General features: G+C 42.1%; 1 protein-coding gene across 1 annotated transcript in view; it reads left to right on the top strand.

Moving 5' to 3' along the window:
- The first annotated feature begins 878 nt into the window (after positions 1 to 878).
- DYM (dymeclin) overlaps positions 879 to 17,698 on the top strand; it is a 231,561-nt gene continuing 214,741 nt past the window's right edge. The window contains exons 1-2 of the mRNA XM_062017992.1: positions 879 to 1,055; positions 13,343 to 13,517. Coding sequence (XP_061873976.1) covers positions 13,381 to 13,517 — 137 coding nt within the window. The 5' untranslated portion in view covers positions 879 to 1,055; positions 13,343 to 13,380. The remainder of the gene's footprint in view (positions 1,056 to 13,342; positions 13,518 to 17,698) is intronic.

Genomic DNA, 17,698 nt, shown 5'->3' with positions numbered 1-17,698 from the left:
TGAGGCCTCATCTGGAGTCCTGTGTCCAGTTCTGGGCTGCCCAGCTCCAGAGGGACAGGCTGGAGAGAGGCCAGTGCAGGGCCATCAAGATGCTGAGGGCACTAGAGCATCGTCCTTAAGAGGAAAGGCTGTGGGACCTGGGGCTGTTTAGCCTGCAGAAGACTAAAGTGGGACCTCATTAACACAAGTACCTGAAGTACCTAGGTGTCAGGATCATGGGGTGACACTTTTCTTGTGTGGTGGCCAGTGACAGAACAAGGGGTAACAGGCACAGGCTGGAGCACAGCAACAGGAGGAGAAACTCCTTTGGAGCTGAGGTGATGGAGCCCAGGCCCAGGCTGCCCAGGGAGGGTGTGGAGGCTCCTTCTCAGCAGATTTCCAAACCCACCTGTACACATTTCTGTGCCCCCTGATTCTGGGGAACCTGCTTTAGCAGGGGCTTGGGCTGGGTGAGCTCCGCAGGGCCCTTCCCACCCGCACCATCCAGGGATTCTCTGAGAGGCGTTCGGACGGGCGGTACCTGGCACATTCCCCTCCCTTCTCCAGGCGCTGGGTTCCACGTGCTCGAGTTACTTCCCGTCCCACTGACTGAAAACGCTGCCCTCCGAGCAGAGGCGGCCGAGGCAGTCGGTCGGTGCCTCAGACGATCCCGGGGCAGGGTTGGGGAGGGTGTTATGACGAGACTCCTTTTGCCGTGGGAAGGGCTCAGGGGAGGGCGCTGAGCGGCCGCCGTCGGGACTACAACTCCCAGCATGCCCCGCGCGGCCGCCACCGCCTCCCACCCTTGGCGGCCCGTGCGCATGCGCCGCGGGGGCGCGGTGGCGACGTGGACGGGCCGGAGGCGGCGGCAGAGCGGGCAGCGCGCGTGCGCCGGCCGGGGGACCCTGGGCAGCGCCCCCGCGGCGCGCGGGTCGGAGCAGGGGGCGGGCGGCCGCTGAGGGGAGCCGAGCCCGGAGCTCAGCGGCCGGGGCCCAGGGAGCCGTCCGAGCGGCGGAGCCTGCGTGCCGGGACGGCGGTACGGGCCGCCTCCTGCGCTTCAGCTGCGCGCGGACGGGGTAAGCGGGGCCGCGGCGGTACCGGCGGGTTATCGCCGGAGGGTGCGCGGGCGGCGGCCGATGGCGGGAGTCCCGCCCCGTCCTCCTCGGTGCTGGCTGCGAAGGGGGAGGAGGAAGCGCAGGGAGCTGCCACGCGCCCCTGAACGTCTCGGTTGTCCGCTTATCGCGACACTCATCGTTACTCGGCCCCGTGTCGCGATAGAGGGCTGGTGCTGTGAGTCTCAGCACCGTCGCTGCGGAGAGTTCCCGGGGCCTCCGGCTCTGCCGTGTGTCCGGTCCCGCGGCACTGCACCCACGGGGGAGCTCGGGGGGCTGCGGTGCCCCTCCAGCCCCTCGGGCAGGGTCCCCGGCGATCCTGCGCTCGGCGTCGGGCCTGCGCAGGGGTCAGGACCGGGGTGAGAGAGTTTCATGCTGGTGTTTCTTGTTTTGTGCTATTAGTGACATACCTTATTAGTGAAAAGACTGTAAAAGCGTGATCTTTCCCTTTCTGTTTTTGCAAACTGGACACTTCTAATCGTGCTCGGTGATTGCCATCGTAATATAACGGGTCTTCTCAGCCTTGCTCTTGCCAGTTTGTTTTCATGCTTCTGAAGGATAACATCTAGCAAGAGTGGGGAATATTTGGATGTAAAAGAGAATTGGTATCTTATCTTAGTTGGCAGCAGGTTTTGCCTTGTAGGCTTTCACGCCAAGCATTGTTTATCTTTTAAAAATATCTTTTACGCTGAGTGTAGTGAGTCTGCGAGGTTGTAATCTGATGTTGTTCATTGAGTGGAACGAGGGATAACACCCTGGGCTGCGGTTACAGTCATTTGAGGTATTTGCAGAAGTAAGTAGACTGTTAATATTTCCTGCACTGAGCGCTTTTTGAGTACAGGGGGGTGGAAAGAAGCTCCTGGGTGGTTGGGTCAGTTTCTGAAGGCAGGCCACTGGGTTGTGTAACCTACCATTTTGTTGATTCCCAAGTGAAAACCATTGCGGTTACTCCACTTTGGGTGACTTAAAAATCGTTATTGCTCCTTAAATTGCCAGGAGCTCAGATAGGCCTTATTCTCCGCTCTTCTTGGGCTGTTTCCTCTTTTCATGTTCCTGCTGCATCAGGAAAGCACCGTGGATGGCCCTGGGGATGCTGGACTATGCTCAACACTCTCACCTGTCTGAAGCAGCCATCAGCTCCTTCTCTTCCTGTCCTCTGCTGGTGTTTTACTTGTGCAGCATCTCCTACTTAATATTTTGTGATAAATTCAGTAGAAAGGTATTTATAGCAAAGTAATACCAAACTTTGATGGCTCTGACGATGTTTCCAGTAATTTTGTTAGATGACTAGGAGAACTCCAGGGTGTTTTTAACATACTGAGGACTGACAGAAGATATTACAACTAGGAAATCCTGTGTGATGCCCAATGAACTGTTGTTAAAGGGGATGGTTAAAGATGAGAGTGATATGTCTTCAAAGTGTGTTCTCTTGTGTGGGAAGCCTATTGCACCTTATAGTAGTTGCACGTTTTGGCAAGTAAAATTGAATTTGCAGTAGAGCCTGGAGAGGGGTGATATAAATCATGACAGGATAATGTAAAATTAGGTAGACATACAAAACAAATTTGGCCTCCTGTGTACAGCGTGCACTTTTTAATGCTGTGGGTAGATTCCTAGCTGTGGGAAATGTTTAAAGCAGAGACAAATAGCTGTGTTGTAAAAACATGCATAATACCCAATTGTGGGAAGAGTACAGATGCCTGAATAATTGTGTACCCTTTGAAATAGAGCAAAATACACAAATATTAAAAAAAATCCCAGCTCTTTTAATGAACACCTAAGTTCAACTACCTTTTAAGCTTCAGAAAGATGCTTTTGTTTTTAAAACATCACTTTGGCCATTAGACAGGTTTATTTATGTCTCAGATTGAAAGAGGGAGAAAATCTTAATGCATGTGACAGTAATCTTAACATCTCTTCCTTAAAGAGATAACTATACCAAGCTAGTAGCTACATACGTTATTAAGTTGTGCTAGATTTAGCATGGCTTGTTGTATTCAACCCTTCTCCCTGTAACTAATTACCATAAATTGATTTTTAGGTTAGCTATGCTGAGAACTAGAAAAAACAAATCCAAAGAGACAAATTAATCATAAAACATTTTCCTGTCGAACAAAATTTCCAGCACTATAATCCATCACAGATTATCAGGCAGTTTGTGTCAAATTTGAAAAGCTTTGCTATATTTGTTGCTTTTTGGCCACTGGAAGAAGATGTGGTCAAATGCAGTAGTATTGGCACTGTTATGCAGTGTATTATTAAGCTGTTAAGTGAAGTCTCAGCACGTGTTGTGCATCTGGAGTATTGTGTCCAGTTCTGGGCCCCTCAGTTCCAGAAGGACAGGGAGCTGCTGGAGAGAGTTCAGTGCAGGGCCAGAAAGATGATAAAGTGAGAGGAACATCTCCCTTGTGATGAAAGGCTGAGGGAGCTGGGGCTCTGTAGCTTGGAGGAGACTGAGGGGTGACCTCATTCATGGTTACAAACATGTAAAGGGTGGGTGTCAAGAGGCTGGAGCCAGGCTGTGCTCAGTGATGGCCAATGACAGGATAAGGGGCAATGGGTACAAGCTGGAACAGAAGAGGTTCCAAAGAAATACAAGGAAGAGTCTCTTCCCTGTTGAGGTGAGGGAGCACTGGCAGGGGCTGCCCAGATGGGCTGTGGGAGTCTCCTTCTCTGGAGACATTCCAACCCAGCTGGACAAATTCCTGTGTGCCCTACTTTAGGTGATGCTGCTCTGTCAGGGGGATTGCACTGGATGAGCTTTCCAGGTCTCTTCCAGCCCTTGAGAGTGTGTGATATTCTTGATTAGAGTTTGGGCTTTTTTTAAGATCTATATTCCGTTGATACTGTTGTTTAAAGTTCAGTTTGTTCTCATTTTATAGTTCCAGTGCAAGTGTCCTGTAAGCAGGAATCTCACTGGTGAAGGCAAATCTTTAAAGAAGTGTCTGCCCACTGTGCAAAGGAGAATTGTTGTTTGAATTTTCACTTCTTGAAAGTGTTGAAAAATGTGTTGTATACCTGTGGTAGTTATTTAACAGGTGGAGGAAAATTGAGCCTTTTCCACGGAAACATAAGATGTGCTTGACCCAGCCTTCCTCCCTTCGACTGGTGGGTAGCTAATCAGGTGAAACAAATTACTTCAGAATGTATTCCAGAAATCACTTACTGCATTTGAGTTCTGACTTAGACGTGGGATGTAGTAATGCAAAAGCAAGGAAAGAGGTAATTGAGTTGTTTGAATTGCCCTCTAGGACAGAATGTATTTCTACAGTTGTTGCTTTCATTCTGCTCTCTACAGTCATCTGTAGGCTCGGTGCAGTGATTATTTAATAATATGTTATGATTGAGATGATGTAGGAGGTCAGAAAAATGATGTTTGTAGCTTTTGTAGCTTTACATTTTGTTCAGGACAAATTTTAGAGGCTTTTGAACCTTCAGGGAGATTTGACCTCAAGTACTGTGTTTCACTGTGGGAATATGACTAGCAGCATTAAAATAGCCACATTTAAGGAATGTCTAACAGACCTTGTGGAATTAATATACATTAACTAGAGACATATTTTGTTGCATCTGTGTAAATTAGACAAGTACTTACAATGCTATAAATGCATTTTTACCTGTAAAAGTGAAATGGAAGCTCTCTGAAGTGACACCAGCTTCTTCACAGAAAGGTAATGGTGAGATTTGCATCCTTTCAGTGAAAGCCTGCTGTCTTGCCTCTGAGAAAACGTGTCTTAGAGAAGAACTATGCTTCATATCAATTAGTTGTGTCACTTAATGAGTCTCTTACCCCGCTTAATGAATGTAACAGCCGATATATGGTGGAGAGAAATACAGTAGTTTTGGGGTTTAAGTGTTCAAAACATGCTCGTGACAAATGATTGTATATTTATTTAATGATGTCCAGTGCCATAACATAACGTTTTTGTACTTTTTCAGAGTACTGTGTGTCAGATGATATTGTTCTGAGGCAAAAGCTGAGAAGGAATGGCCTTATTATGTCAAGCTTTTTTGAATCTTTTATCATTTTAGAGGAAGGCAATTGGAGCAAGGTTGATTTTTTTTTTTCCCCCCAACCCCATGAATCAGTATTTGCAGTTAGGACAAGGCTGTGGAGGTGACCAGTGAAGGTGGTTTGTCTGAAATAAGCTATTTTGAGATAATAAGTAAATGAGCTGCTCCTTAGTGATCAAAAGTAGTAGATTTGATCACCACAAATTGATTGTGAAGAAAAGAACAAAATGTAGGGTCCTGAGATGGCACTGAGGAACGCCATGCCTCTGAGTCTCATTTATAGAAGTTATAATTTGAATTTTCTCTCACTTTCTTTTCAGAACACTTTATTAAAGATCAGCAGGGCTTGGGATTACCGTAGGGTGAAGTGGCAATGACAAAGGTGACTTACAGCATCCCTTGTGGAGCAGTTTGATCAACAGCCACAGTGTCTGGGCTCACTCCTGTCTGATTTCTTCCACTTGAAGTACACTACCTGAGAAGGTCTTGAAAAATCTCTTCAGCTGTGGGAAGAACAGCTGTCCTGTAGGTGGGACATGAAGGAAACAGATTGTACTCTGCAGAATTAGACTTTTATTGACAACTGACTCCCACCCAAGTGCGTGTGGAAAAGGAACTGGAGCAGAAGACACAGTATTGTCACTAGTGTTTTCAGCTGCAGTTTTCCTTCCCTATCAGGGCCTGCTTTGCCTGCAGTAAATCCATCAAGATTAATCACTTCTGCTATGTTCAAGACTCTTTAGGTTTCAGCAGAAAGATCCATGCTAACAGCACTGCCGTGCTGCTTTCTTTAGGCTCTTGGTAGAGAAATAGAAGGCATCAGAACAAGTTACTGGCCAAGAGGCCCAAAATCATTGCTGTGTTTGTTCATCAAGCAGAATAAACAGTGGACAAGTCAGATTCAATTATCTTGTGAGCTACCTAAAGACTTTAAGATGTGATTTTTCTTTATTTTTCTTGTACTTGAGTATTGCTTGGACCATTTAATGGTTTTGTTGCATTTCTTACTGCTGTCCAAAAGTACATCTGTCCTGAGGTGTAGAGCTTGAAGGAATCTTACTTTGGTACCTGGTGCATGGCTAGTGTGTATTGCTGCTCCCAAAAAAATTTGAAGGATTAAGGGACTGTAGATATAGCAGAGACTTTTGTGACATCAGACAGTAGCCATCAATCTCGGTAGAGTCTGAAAAACAGTGCATAGAGGAGAAACAGAATGTGACCCTAATTTAGAATGCAAAGAAAGATTGTATTTACCTCCAGCCTGCAAGGAGAGATTCCATTTATGGTCAAACAGGTTCTCTAAAAGTGCTCATGTGTTGCATTTTTCACAAAAAGACCTTGGCATTCTTACTTCATAAACCCCCTTTTTTTGTGTGTGTGTTTTTATGGTGCTTGTATGTGTCTGAACACTTTCAGTGTGGAAAGGTAAGAGGTATGAGTAAAGGAAAGTGGAGAAAGGAGTGATCACCAACTATGCAAGAGAAAGGGAGAGGAAAATTACACATCAGGACAGTGAAATGTAAAATGAGAAGAAACGGTCTTTCCTGCCTAATTGATTAAATTAAACCCAATAGGAATTGTTCATTGAATTTGTAGTCATTGAAGGATGCATTTCTTCTGTTCTGAAATCTCTCCTCCTGCTTGCCTGTGACTGGTGTATGAGAGGAGTTGGATTCCAAGCAGTGGTTACACTGAAAGTTACAGCTGAAATAGTTTAACTCATTAACATGCATTATGAACAGATTATTTCAGTGCTTTCCTCTGATTAAAAATAGAAAAAATAATAATGTCTGAGGATTGTAAAGATTTTTCTTTTTCCTAAAGATCTCTTACAGGCCTGAATTCTCATTACTGTATATTTCTGCATCATGATTTCTGTTGAGCAGAAGTTTACTCATTTAATTGGTAAGATCAAAGATTTTAATGTTTTTGCACTTTGGAGTATGTTTTCAACCTAACAAATGACCTCTTGGTATGAGTGAAATATTTGTACAACTGCTTTTTCTCTTTGAAGAAAGATCAAGTCACATTTCTTGGGTTTTGGATGGTTTTTCACCCCTCACTTAACAGCACCAAGACTTCCCACAAACAGTTCCCTGAGCAGTGCAGTTGAATAAACAAGATGCCAGGAAAGCTGCAGAGCTATCTTCGTTCTTAATAAGTTTTATCACTTTGCTTTTCAGATATGTAAGTGCATGCTTCAGAGAGCTAACTTAACTGATTTGAATTAAAAGGTCGGCTTACTGTTGGCTTTTTTGTTTTTCTGGAAGCAGGCAGAAAGCATCTGGAGATTATGTAGGTAAAAGAAACTGGAATTTAGCTGCTGGACTCATATCTCTGGTTTTACAGTATCAGTGCTCATTTCTGCAGTTCTTTTCTGGCACCTTTTGCGTATGGGTAGTACCTAATTCACTGTATTCTTGTAAAATTGTTCTGAATAGACAGCACAGGTCTTTCTGGCAGCAGTTAAACACAATCAATACAGAGATTCTGATTTTCAGATACAGTGGGTGACCAGATGACATTGTTTCTTTAGGGTTACGTTTTCATTCGGAACGTTTGCTTTGTGTCCCAGGGTGCTGTGTGGTTGTTTACTGAGGGACAGAAATAACAACTCTTACGTCGTGAAGATTTTGCAGTCTTTGGGATGTGATGAAACGTGGTACAAGCTTAGTGAAGCTGAGGTGTAGAGCGCTGAAGATTAAAGCACTGCGTGCAAGCACATAGAATCATAGAATGGCAGGGGTTGGAAGGGACCTTTAGAGATCATCTAGTCCAACCCCCCTGCAGAAGCAGGTTCACCTAGATCAGGTTGCACAGGAACATATCCAGGCAGGTCTTGTGGAGGCTCCTTCCTTGGAGATCTTCAACATGCTTACATCTTCTGGGACTTACTTGATCTCCTTGACTGCCTTCCTTTCCGTGGGCCTAGACCTGTTTTGAGACGTGTTGTGTGGGAAATAGGGATATTTTAATAGGAACAAAACCTCATATTTGTGAGTAAGTTAAGACACAGCATTGAGACTGTGCAACTGCTTTAGACCAGAGACTCTGGCGTACCTCAGACCTCTAACTCTGGTCCTGCACGAGAATATACATTTGCAAGATGTAAATTAGTTCTTTTTAGACTGTTATCTGTGGATGTGATAGCTGTACATAACGTGTGGGTATGTGTGATACTTATTGATCCGTAGGTATAAATATTCTTGTAACTGAGTACACAGAATTCAAATATGTTGTGTGGACAGTAAAATACTGTAGTTGAACAATTCCTACTGTTAACGTGTTGTCTGTGTCTTCAGTTACGTGGAGGATTACATGTATGTTGCAGTAGACTGATAATTATGTGGGAAGTTTTATGTTAGAATCTTGTGGGATGTTTTAATGTCTCACGGGTGAAAGACGGTCTAAAGGATACAGTTCTTGGATGCAAATAAGAACCAGCCAAAAATCTCAGTGCAGCAGCTTTTCTAATACCTGAATAAGCAGCATTACGTCTTATACGTTCTTATCTTTGCAGTGACATTGGCTGCTTTGCCTCAAAGGAAAGCAATGTCTGTTTTAGTTCATACAGCAGTGAACTGTAAAGACAAGTAAAGTCCTGTTGTATGTGGAAATGAAATCCTGTTAGATTTTCAAATGTTTAGTAGTATCAATTCCTAATTTATTTTCATATGATTCTGTTAAAGACCCAACCTGGAGACCAGATCTCAGAGGAGATGGTAAAGTCGTCTGCATGACTGTCTCCAGTCCTGAGACTTGAATGTACTCATGTGGAAAAGAAAAAAAATCTATATAATCTTTATTATCCAGGTTGTCTGCAGACTGAGCCAGGCAATCATAGCAGGGATAGTTTTGGAAGGGGAAGCTGGCTATACTGGATGGATTACCAAATGTCAGCATTGGCAATTAAGTTGTGAGACTAGTAGATTCAATACCTAATGGAACTATAATTACTTGTCTAAAATAGCCTTTAAGTAGTCGGCTTAGGGAGTGTGACAGGTTTTTTTTCCAAGCTCAACATTACACATACTGTACCTTGAGTTTTATCTGACCTTAGACACAGCATATATGTACTGCTGAATTGATTTTAGCTTGAGAATAATTGATATTCTTGTAAACATTGTTAATAATTAATACCAAAATCTTTTAGAAGGGACAGTACTTGGGATTTGTATCTACCCCTAGCTATATGAGATTGGAAATAGTCATCATGTGCAAGCCAAACTCCCTGTTTGCTTTAAGTGCTTCAACATTGTGGAGCCACATCAGGGGACTAAATAGATGTTGGGTTTAATAGAGCGTAACACTTGTAGACCAGACTGTGATTCTTTGGGAGTGTTTCCAGCTTATTTAGAAAGCAAGAGGTGTTGGTAGAGTTAATAATACTGTATTTAACTAAATGACTTGCTAACCAATTGTGTCTATAAGGGTTTTTTTTTTGGCAAATAATTAAATTAATAGCTTTTCCAGAGAATGCCTAACTTTTTAAAAAATTAATCATGGACATATTTGGTGTATTTCATGAAAAAAAAAGTTTACATTTCATTTGGTAATTTACTGTTGGGATTAGAGCTGACTTTTTTGGATTGAAAGGAGTTTTCCTGTTTCTTGTGGCTATCACACTTCAGCATGTGAGGAAACAGAATCTGTTTAACCTTGTATTCAGTAGTGACTTTGGGATTCCCTGGAGGAGCCTTTCTTTCCATCAGGAGCTGTTATGCAGGTCAAGTTTAAGGAAAATCATGGATAAATGAGAATTAGATGCTATCTAAAAATTGTTGTGGCAATTGTTTTCCGAGTACTGACCCACCTTACGTCTGAAGATTTCAACCTCGACTGCCTTAACCAGCATATAGTGTTAGAGGCACAGCAATAGTGCCTCTTCAGCAAAATAAATTTGGAACTTGAAGTGGTTACACATTATATTTGAGTGATCTTCTCAGCTAAAGGCACTTGTTTCTGAAAGAAACATGTCTGCATTTACTAGTATGTTTGATTTAGGGTGGGAAATGTAAAATAGCATCTATCTTGGAAACACTGGAGAGCATGGATAACATCTAACAATCTAAGTTAAAGCATTGATGTTAATCTTGTACCTTTGTCAAAATGCCCAGAAATTAAATCTTGGTATCTTTTATGTTTTTATTTTTAGATGTTCTTCCTGTAGGATATTCACGAACTCCAAGGCAAAGTCTTATTTCCTCTGTTACCTGATGGATGATCTTCCTGAGAAATGTCTTTTTTATTTAAAGCTGGACCTATGGCTGTTGAGGTTGCAGGAACTGAGGTGCTTTGGCTGTATCATAAAATCATTGTAGAGCACTGAGGTTTTGAGTCAGAAGTCCCTGACAGGAGGAGTTAGCTTTGTTATGGTCATCTACATTAAGTGGCAGTAGAACTTGATGAGATTTTTACTTGAGAGGAGTATACTGAATACAACATTCTTAGGAGAGGCAGAAGTGCTCCTGGCATGCATCAGCTAAAAATCTGTGTGTTTTTTTGATTGCTGTAAGATTTACTGGCTCAGAAATGAGTAGAAGGCAAAGCTCACAAAGTCCATATACCTACTAACTAGCTCTGTGAGTATTTGGAGCTCAAGCTAGCGACTGGATTCTTTTGGCAGATCTCAGTGGCTTGATGTGTATTTCATTTATAGGGAAAACAAATAAGCTACTACTTTATTTTTCTGTCACTTGGAGGCAGTGCTGTAGAATTAAAAAAGTGTTCCCTGCAGTTTGAAAGGAAGCAGCTGGGTGATAGGGAGAGCTCCCAAGAGATTCTAGCCAGCAACTCTCCCCTTACTCACGAGTATACCTTTGGCTACAGAAGTGGATGTGTTCATGGTCAATGTGAATTTGACACTGACCCTGAAAATACTCCTGCTAAAACTTGCCTTTAAGGCATTGTTTATTTTGAAGGATTTGTTTTAATGGAATTTGACCTACCAGGATACTGAGGGAAATTTGGAAAGCATGCCGACTCTTTTCAAGAACTGGCTTGCAAGCTGTTCCCATTGCTCTTGTATTGCTGAGGAAATGGGTTAAATGGATGGGGAGCTTCGGGAGCTGCAGCAAGCTCTCTAAGTAGCTTGTTAAATAGCAAATTAAATGGAGTGACTCACCTTAGGAGGACAGGCTAAAGATTTAGGGCAAGGTCAGAGCACTGGCACGGGGAACTGAAGACTTAAATTTCTCTTCCTGCAGGTAGTCCCCGTGACAAAAATGGCTCTGCAAATGCTGTAGGCAGTGTCAACTTTTTTTAAAATGAGACATATATGAAATAAGGTTGTTGCTTCTGTCTCCTCTTTGGTCAGATATAAAGGGATGACGTGTGGAACAAACTCTGTAACACGGTTAAGGGTTATAAAGCAGGTATGTATTACACTAGGGGTGCGAGGGAGATACTTCTGCTCAGCTCACACACTATTGTCTAACAAAGAGCTACTTATAGGGTACAGGTAGGGGTATGCATAAGTGCCTATTACATATTCATGACCTATCCCCACTTCATATTGTAATAAGTCCTCTTTGAGATTACACTTGTACAGTATCTCTGGTAGATTTCCATGCCAGGGAGCAGGCTGCAAACAATTCTGTTTTCCACATTCCAAGTCCTTCTTGTTTGCAGCTGTCTGCACACCAGCTTCTTAGTTGTTAGCATTCAGGGTCTTCAAGGCCTTTACTAACGAGGAGTTCGAATTTCAGTGAGCTGAGATTTCTTATCTTGGTGTTAGTTTACAGTGAATCCTGTCTTTCTAACTTTCTCAGGACTTTCCCTTCTGTATGTCTGCTTTTGCCCATCAGGGAGGTGGTGGAAATCAATTCTGTGCAGTGTGGAGTCATATTTTCCTAGTCTACAATGTCCCCTAGAAACAAAATTTAGAAAATAGTAAATGTTTTCCTTATATTTTTTTTTAGTATCTTACATTTTAAAGACCTTTATTATTTAACACTATCCTGTATTGTACTCTCCATCTGTCCTGGCTGTGTATTTTTTCTTTTTAGTATGTTTTCCCTGGTTTTGTATTGTTCTTTATTAATATTAACTGCTATTAGCATGGTCTTTTTCTGGAAGTAACTCCTTCTGCAAAGATAACGAGTTTGTGAGAATCAGCACTGGATTGATTCTTGAAACCGTTCCTGTGTCTTTGTTGAGACCAAGGGAAGAGTTGCTGCTGAGTAGTATCTTGCGTCTTTTAATACAGTTGTCCCTGTTCTTAAGCCTTCTGCCAGCTCAGAAGTGAAAATGTAGCTTACACAGTAATACACTGACTGCAAAGCACTCTTCTCTAGATGATGGGGTTTCTTTTTTAATAGAATGTTACAGTTATTTCTCCTCAAAATGTGGAAGATTATTGAAGCAGATGGACTTGAAAGATGTAAGATACTTAGGAGCATCCCTGACACATAGTTAATAGCATTGTGACACTATTTTTCTTTACAAAAAATGTTTCTAAAGTTGAGAAGTGCTGACAAGCAGCACGTAGAACTGAAATCTTCTGATTCTTTGCACAAATCAAGCTAGTAATGGAAAGAGGATTTGGAGCATATCTCTACCAACTTCTGTGGTGTGACTTCAAAACACAATTTTATTTCTGATGTCTTAACTTTTTAGCTTTAGCCTCCCTGGAAGCAGTTGCCTGGAATCAAGCACATAGTTTTACAGAGATCAGGAGATTGATGGCTGGTCAGCAATAGCTTTCCTCACTGGAGACAGGTTTTCTCTGCAGCAGTGATAATGTCTGGGCCTACTCTGGTGAGGGTGAGGCTTTCAAGGTGTAGAACAGTGATGGCACGCAGGAATTACCTGCCTGGTGAATTGCCTTTAGTGACAACAGGAATCATTTTCTAGCTCTGCATAAATTGAATATGTCTTGAATAGCTTGTCTCAATTGTGAATTCCTTGCAGTTTTTCCCTCTGCTAGCAGCCTTGGTATTGACACAATTATGACACTGTGTTCTTGTGGAGTGTAACTTAAGAAGTCCAAATGAGATGATGACTGAAGTATATAGCACGGTAACTTTTAACTTCCTTGGATGAAGATGCTGTTGTCCTAAGTTTGTTGAAAGAAAACCCTTTTAATCTCTTCCTATGTGCCTGCTTTCTGTGTTTCAGTAATTGTTCAAGGTAGTGAACTGAAGCTTTACTGATAGCTGACTTTGGATCTCTATATTCCTTATTCATACAAAAAACTTTACAAATGCTTCTTTTTTTTTTGTTTGTTTCCCTTGAAGAAAAGAAAATTTAGAAGGAAATTTGCCAAATAAAGAAGATGGGAGCAAATAGCAGCATCAGTGAGCTTCCAGAAAATGAATACCTAAAAAAACTATCAGGAGCAGAGCCCATCTCTGAGAATGACCCATTCTGGAATCAGCTGCTGTCTTTTAGCTTTACCACGCCAACAAACAGGTAAGAGAGTACTTTTTGAAGAACTAAACTTTGATCATGTGTTTACAGAAGATCAGAGGTAGTGTCTGTAGCGTTGGAGTGTCAGTTTTCTTTTTTCCCCTCCTGTGTGCTTGTTGGTGGTTGTTTTGGGGTGCTTTTCTTGGAGAGCCTCTGGTATTTCTGGAATTGCTAAAGACTCCCAATGTATAATGTTTCCACTAAACTTCAGTGAATTGTGCATCTTTTGTAACTTAATTGTAGGTTAGCTGTTGAGTTTCTTAGACTGTATGGCTTTTTTTATCTCCACTCTTTTACACTTTAAAAAGAAGCTTGACAAATAGTTCCATAAAAATAGTTTCTAAATATATAAAATTGATGTTTTGCCTGTCTTTTCACTCTAGCAAGTTGTGTAGGTATAAGCAGAGTTTGTATTTTTGAGAGAATCTGTATCACGTCTCCAGAAATCAGAACATAATTCCTTCTGACTTACGTTAACCCCAATCCATTGCGAAATTAATTGGCTGGTGTATTTATTATCAGTCTTACAAGAACAATCTGATATTACTGAATCCCTTTTGAGCATCACTTAAACTGATTTTGCAGTTTATATTGTGACCAGCTACTTTTCTGTCAGGTGAATGTCTTATTTAACCCTTTTAATATTAGCAGTATTTCCTTGCAAAGGGCCCAAGTTTTTCACAGAGTTGTAACAGACTACACCTAAACACTTGTGTAACAGGTTCAATTAGGCCATGATGTGTTACTGCTAAAATTTGGAACACTTTCAATCTTTAATAAATTAGAAGTATTTGGGAGCTGTTCTGGCCAACTTTATTGCCATCTTTAAATTTATATTTTTTGGTTAAAGCAGAGCTCCCTTCAAAATGAATGTTAGTCAAAGGTTTGTCCTGTGGCTTTTTTTCAGAAGGTGACAAACTGGTGCAGATTTGTGGCTACTCTGAACTCTCAAAGCTTGAATACGAACTAGTGAATGAAGAATAAGAATACAGTTTCTAGGGGGGTATAGTTTACAGTGTTACGTGACTGACCTGTGTGCTGTGTCTTGTGCACAGTAGGTTCTGGAAGGCAGAGACACACATTTATTTTCCCCACAATTAGGAGCAGATTGGGTAGGTGATCTGTCTCCTACTCCTGAGTGCCTGCGAGTGAAAAAGTTAAGATAACTGGGAGGGAAAATGGTTAGGGTAAATGAAGCAGCATTTCCTAGATGTTATTTTTGTGAAGAGTGAGGAGGACAAAAGATTTTTGACTTCTGCATGGAGAATAGCCAGAGGTTAGCAAGAAGATATGGTATTGTCAAGGGTTTTAAAGCTTGTAAAGGTGGTACGTAGTTGGCAGCATCTGATGAAGCTTTTTTTTTCCTCTGAGATCCCTGACAACAATTATTACAGCATATCCATGACCTTTCTGAGAAGTCATGTAATACAGCATTGTTTGTTGTTTTGTTTTTTTTTTTAGGGGAAAATAGTTATCTATAAAAACCCACCAATTTAAATTGTTTTACTTCTCCTCCCTCCCCCACCAAAGTAAAGAAGCTGTTCATAGCTTGCTTTGAAGCTTTTTTGTGCCTATTTCATGGAGTTAGATCCAGTGCAAAGTAAGTTTGCTTAAAAAAAAAAAAACAACAAAAAACTAAAAACCCCAATAAAACAAAAACCCCTAACTGCAAACAAGCAACATAATTAAAAAACCCAAACAAACAAAAAGCCTGCTCCAAAAACAGGTTGAAAGTCTAACTGTACACCAGATGGTGCTCTTGCCTGGCAGCTAGATGAGACACATTTTTAGAGGCAGCTTCTCGTGCAGCTTAGTAATTGGAAGGAAGCAGAAATTTACCATTAAGTTGTATTTACCTGAGAGACCCATTTTTACAAATGGTGTCAGACGATGTTGGCTGCATGGCCATTACCTGAATTGGATAACTTTGCCTGCAGGGATAGAATGATAGAGGTCAATGTTCATTTCTGAGATTGAAAGCTTGTGATATACCAATTTAACTCTATCTTGTTTTAATGAGGCTTGAGTGTAGGTCATGCTTTTGACAGGAGCAAGATGTTAGCTTGTGGCTGTTGTGGAAAGGAGCCAATTTACACCTGTCAAACAGGACACTCTTTATTTTCAAATGCTACTTTTTCCAATTGTCTGTTGGAAAATTAGAGTGTTTATACTAGGTGATTGTTAGCAAGTGTCATTCCTAGCCATGTAAGTGCTGTATGTTGTTTTCACTGAGGTAATTGGCAGTATTCTAGAGCAAAACAACTATCCCCCTCCTTCATATTTGTGCAAAGATGAGTCTGATATGGTCCCCAGGGAGAAGAGGATCCTGTTCTCTGAATGCTGCTTTGGATGTACTTCTACATACATCGGTAGTATAGGGAAAGATGAGAAAAAGATGAAGAGAGAAGATAGTAGGAAAATTTGTGGTTGTAAGACAAGCAAGCAACAGACATTAAAATTCAAAAACCAGCGATGTACATGAAGTGGGAGGGATAGATTCACTCCTTCCAGCAACAGCTGTCTGATAGGTTCACCTTGTTGTCAGGAATCGTTGTCCACAGCAAGGAACCAATATCTGCAAGGAGCTCTGTGGAGAGAGACCTGGGAGTGCTGGATCATAATAAACTGACCATGAGCAGCAACGTGCCCTTGTGGCCAAGAAGCCAATGGCAGCCTGGGGGGCATCAAGGAGAGTGTGGGCAGCAGGTCGAGGGAGATTCTGCTCACCCTCTACTCTGCCCTGCTGAGGCCTCATCTGGAGTCCTGTGTCCAGTTCTGGGCTCCCCAGCTCAAGAGGGACAGGGAACTTCTGGAGAGAGGCCAGTGCAGGGACACCAAGATGCTGAGGGGAGTGGAACATGTCTCTGTTCAGAGCAAAAGCTGTGGGACCTGGGGCTGTTTAGCCTGGAAAAGAGGAGACAAAGGGGGAAACTCCCTGATCTAGGTGGACCTACTTTAGCAGGGGGGATTGGACTAGACCTTAGAGGTCCCTTCCAACCCCTAGGATTCTGGACTTCTGTGGTTGACAAAGGGCACTTGACATACATTTAAGGGAAATGTGAATCAATAGTTTGTGGGAGTTTTAGTGCTTTTCTGGGTATGTTTTCTCTCTTGCAAGCAATGTGGGAATAGTACTTTACAGAAGTGTTCTGAATTAATCCAGGTACTGCTGGTCTCAGCTGCCAAAGGAAGATGCTTCGGGCTGCCAAACTTGGTTGGGTCTTCTGAGGAACAATGGTTTTCTAATCCACCAAATCAGAAGGCCAGAGCCTTTGCTTGAGAGCTGGGGAGTTGCTGGCTTTCTGCTCTGAGAAAGATAAAGGCGTGATACCATATCTGATTTTTTTTTTTTTAATGGCACTGCTTTCTGCTTTTTTGCTCTTCTGATTTTTTTTTTGTTTTACACTTTGTACTCCTTTCTTTGTCATTGTTTTGCTCTTCTCCCATTCCCCTTTCAGTTTGATCTCTTCCTTCATCTGTTTCTGATCTTCCTAGTTCTTGCTCCTTTTCTTTCTCTCTCTACCCTATTGTACATGTTAATTTCTGTTTGTGTGGTTCCATTATTTAGCATTGCTTCTTTACTCAGCCATATCTTCTTTATTGGGTTGGATTTTTTTAGTCCAGGTAACTTTTTCTTCTGTTTCTGTGAAGAACACAAGATAATTTGCAAGGAGAAATAAAATTTGTCAAACACCAATCAATGCTGCTGACTGCAGAAGTGTTGTCAGCAGTACTGATGCAAAATACTTCTCCCCTTTTGTTATTCCTTCCAGTATTTATTTGGATCCACTGTAGGTTTAATCAGGAACTAATCCGTCTGAAAGAAAAAACTCCACAAAAATAAGTCTGTATATTTTTCAGCCAAGTTAGTTCCCTAGAGTGATTCATAGCATGGCACTCCAAAACTCTGGAGGTCTTCAAAACCCTCCTGGATGCGTTCTAGGTGGACTTGCTTTGGCAGGGGGGGTTGAACAGGATGATCTCTAAAGGTCCCTTCCAACCCCTACCATTCCATGATTCTAATGAGGAATTGCTTTTTGGGGTGCAACAGACTTGGGCTAAAAGATGGGATTGCTTAAACCTGATGTCCCATCCGAAAATGAAAGTGAAAGCATGTGGTTAAACCAGAGCTGGCTGCTGGGAGGGTCCTATTGTGCTTTTCCTGGCTGTCTTCCTCTTATAAT

This window comes from Colius striatus, chromosome Z (assembly GCF_028858725.1).
Source record: "Colius striatus isolate bColStr4 chromosome Z, bColStr4.1.hap1, whole genome shotgun sequence".
NCBI classification, from domain to species: Eukaryota; Metazoa; Chordata; class Aves; order Coliiformes; family Coliidae; genus Colius; species Colius striatus.
This window is presented reverse-complemented; position numbering and strand designations above follow the sequence as displayed.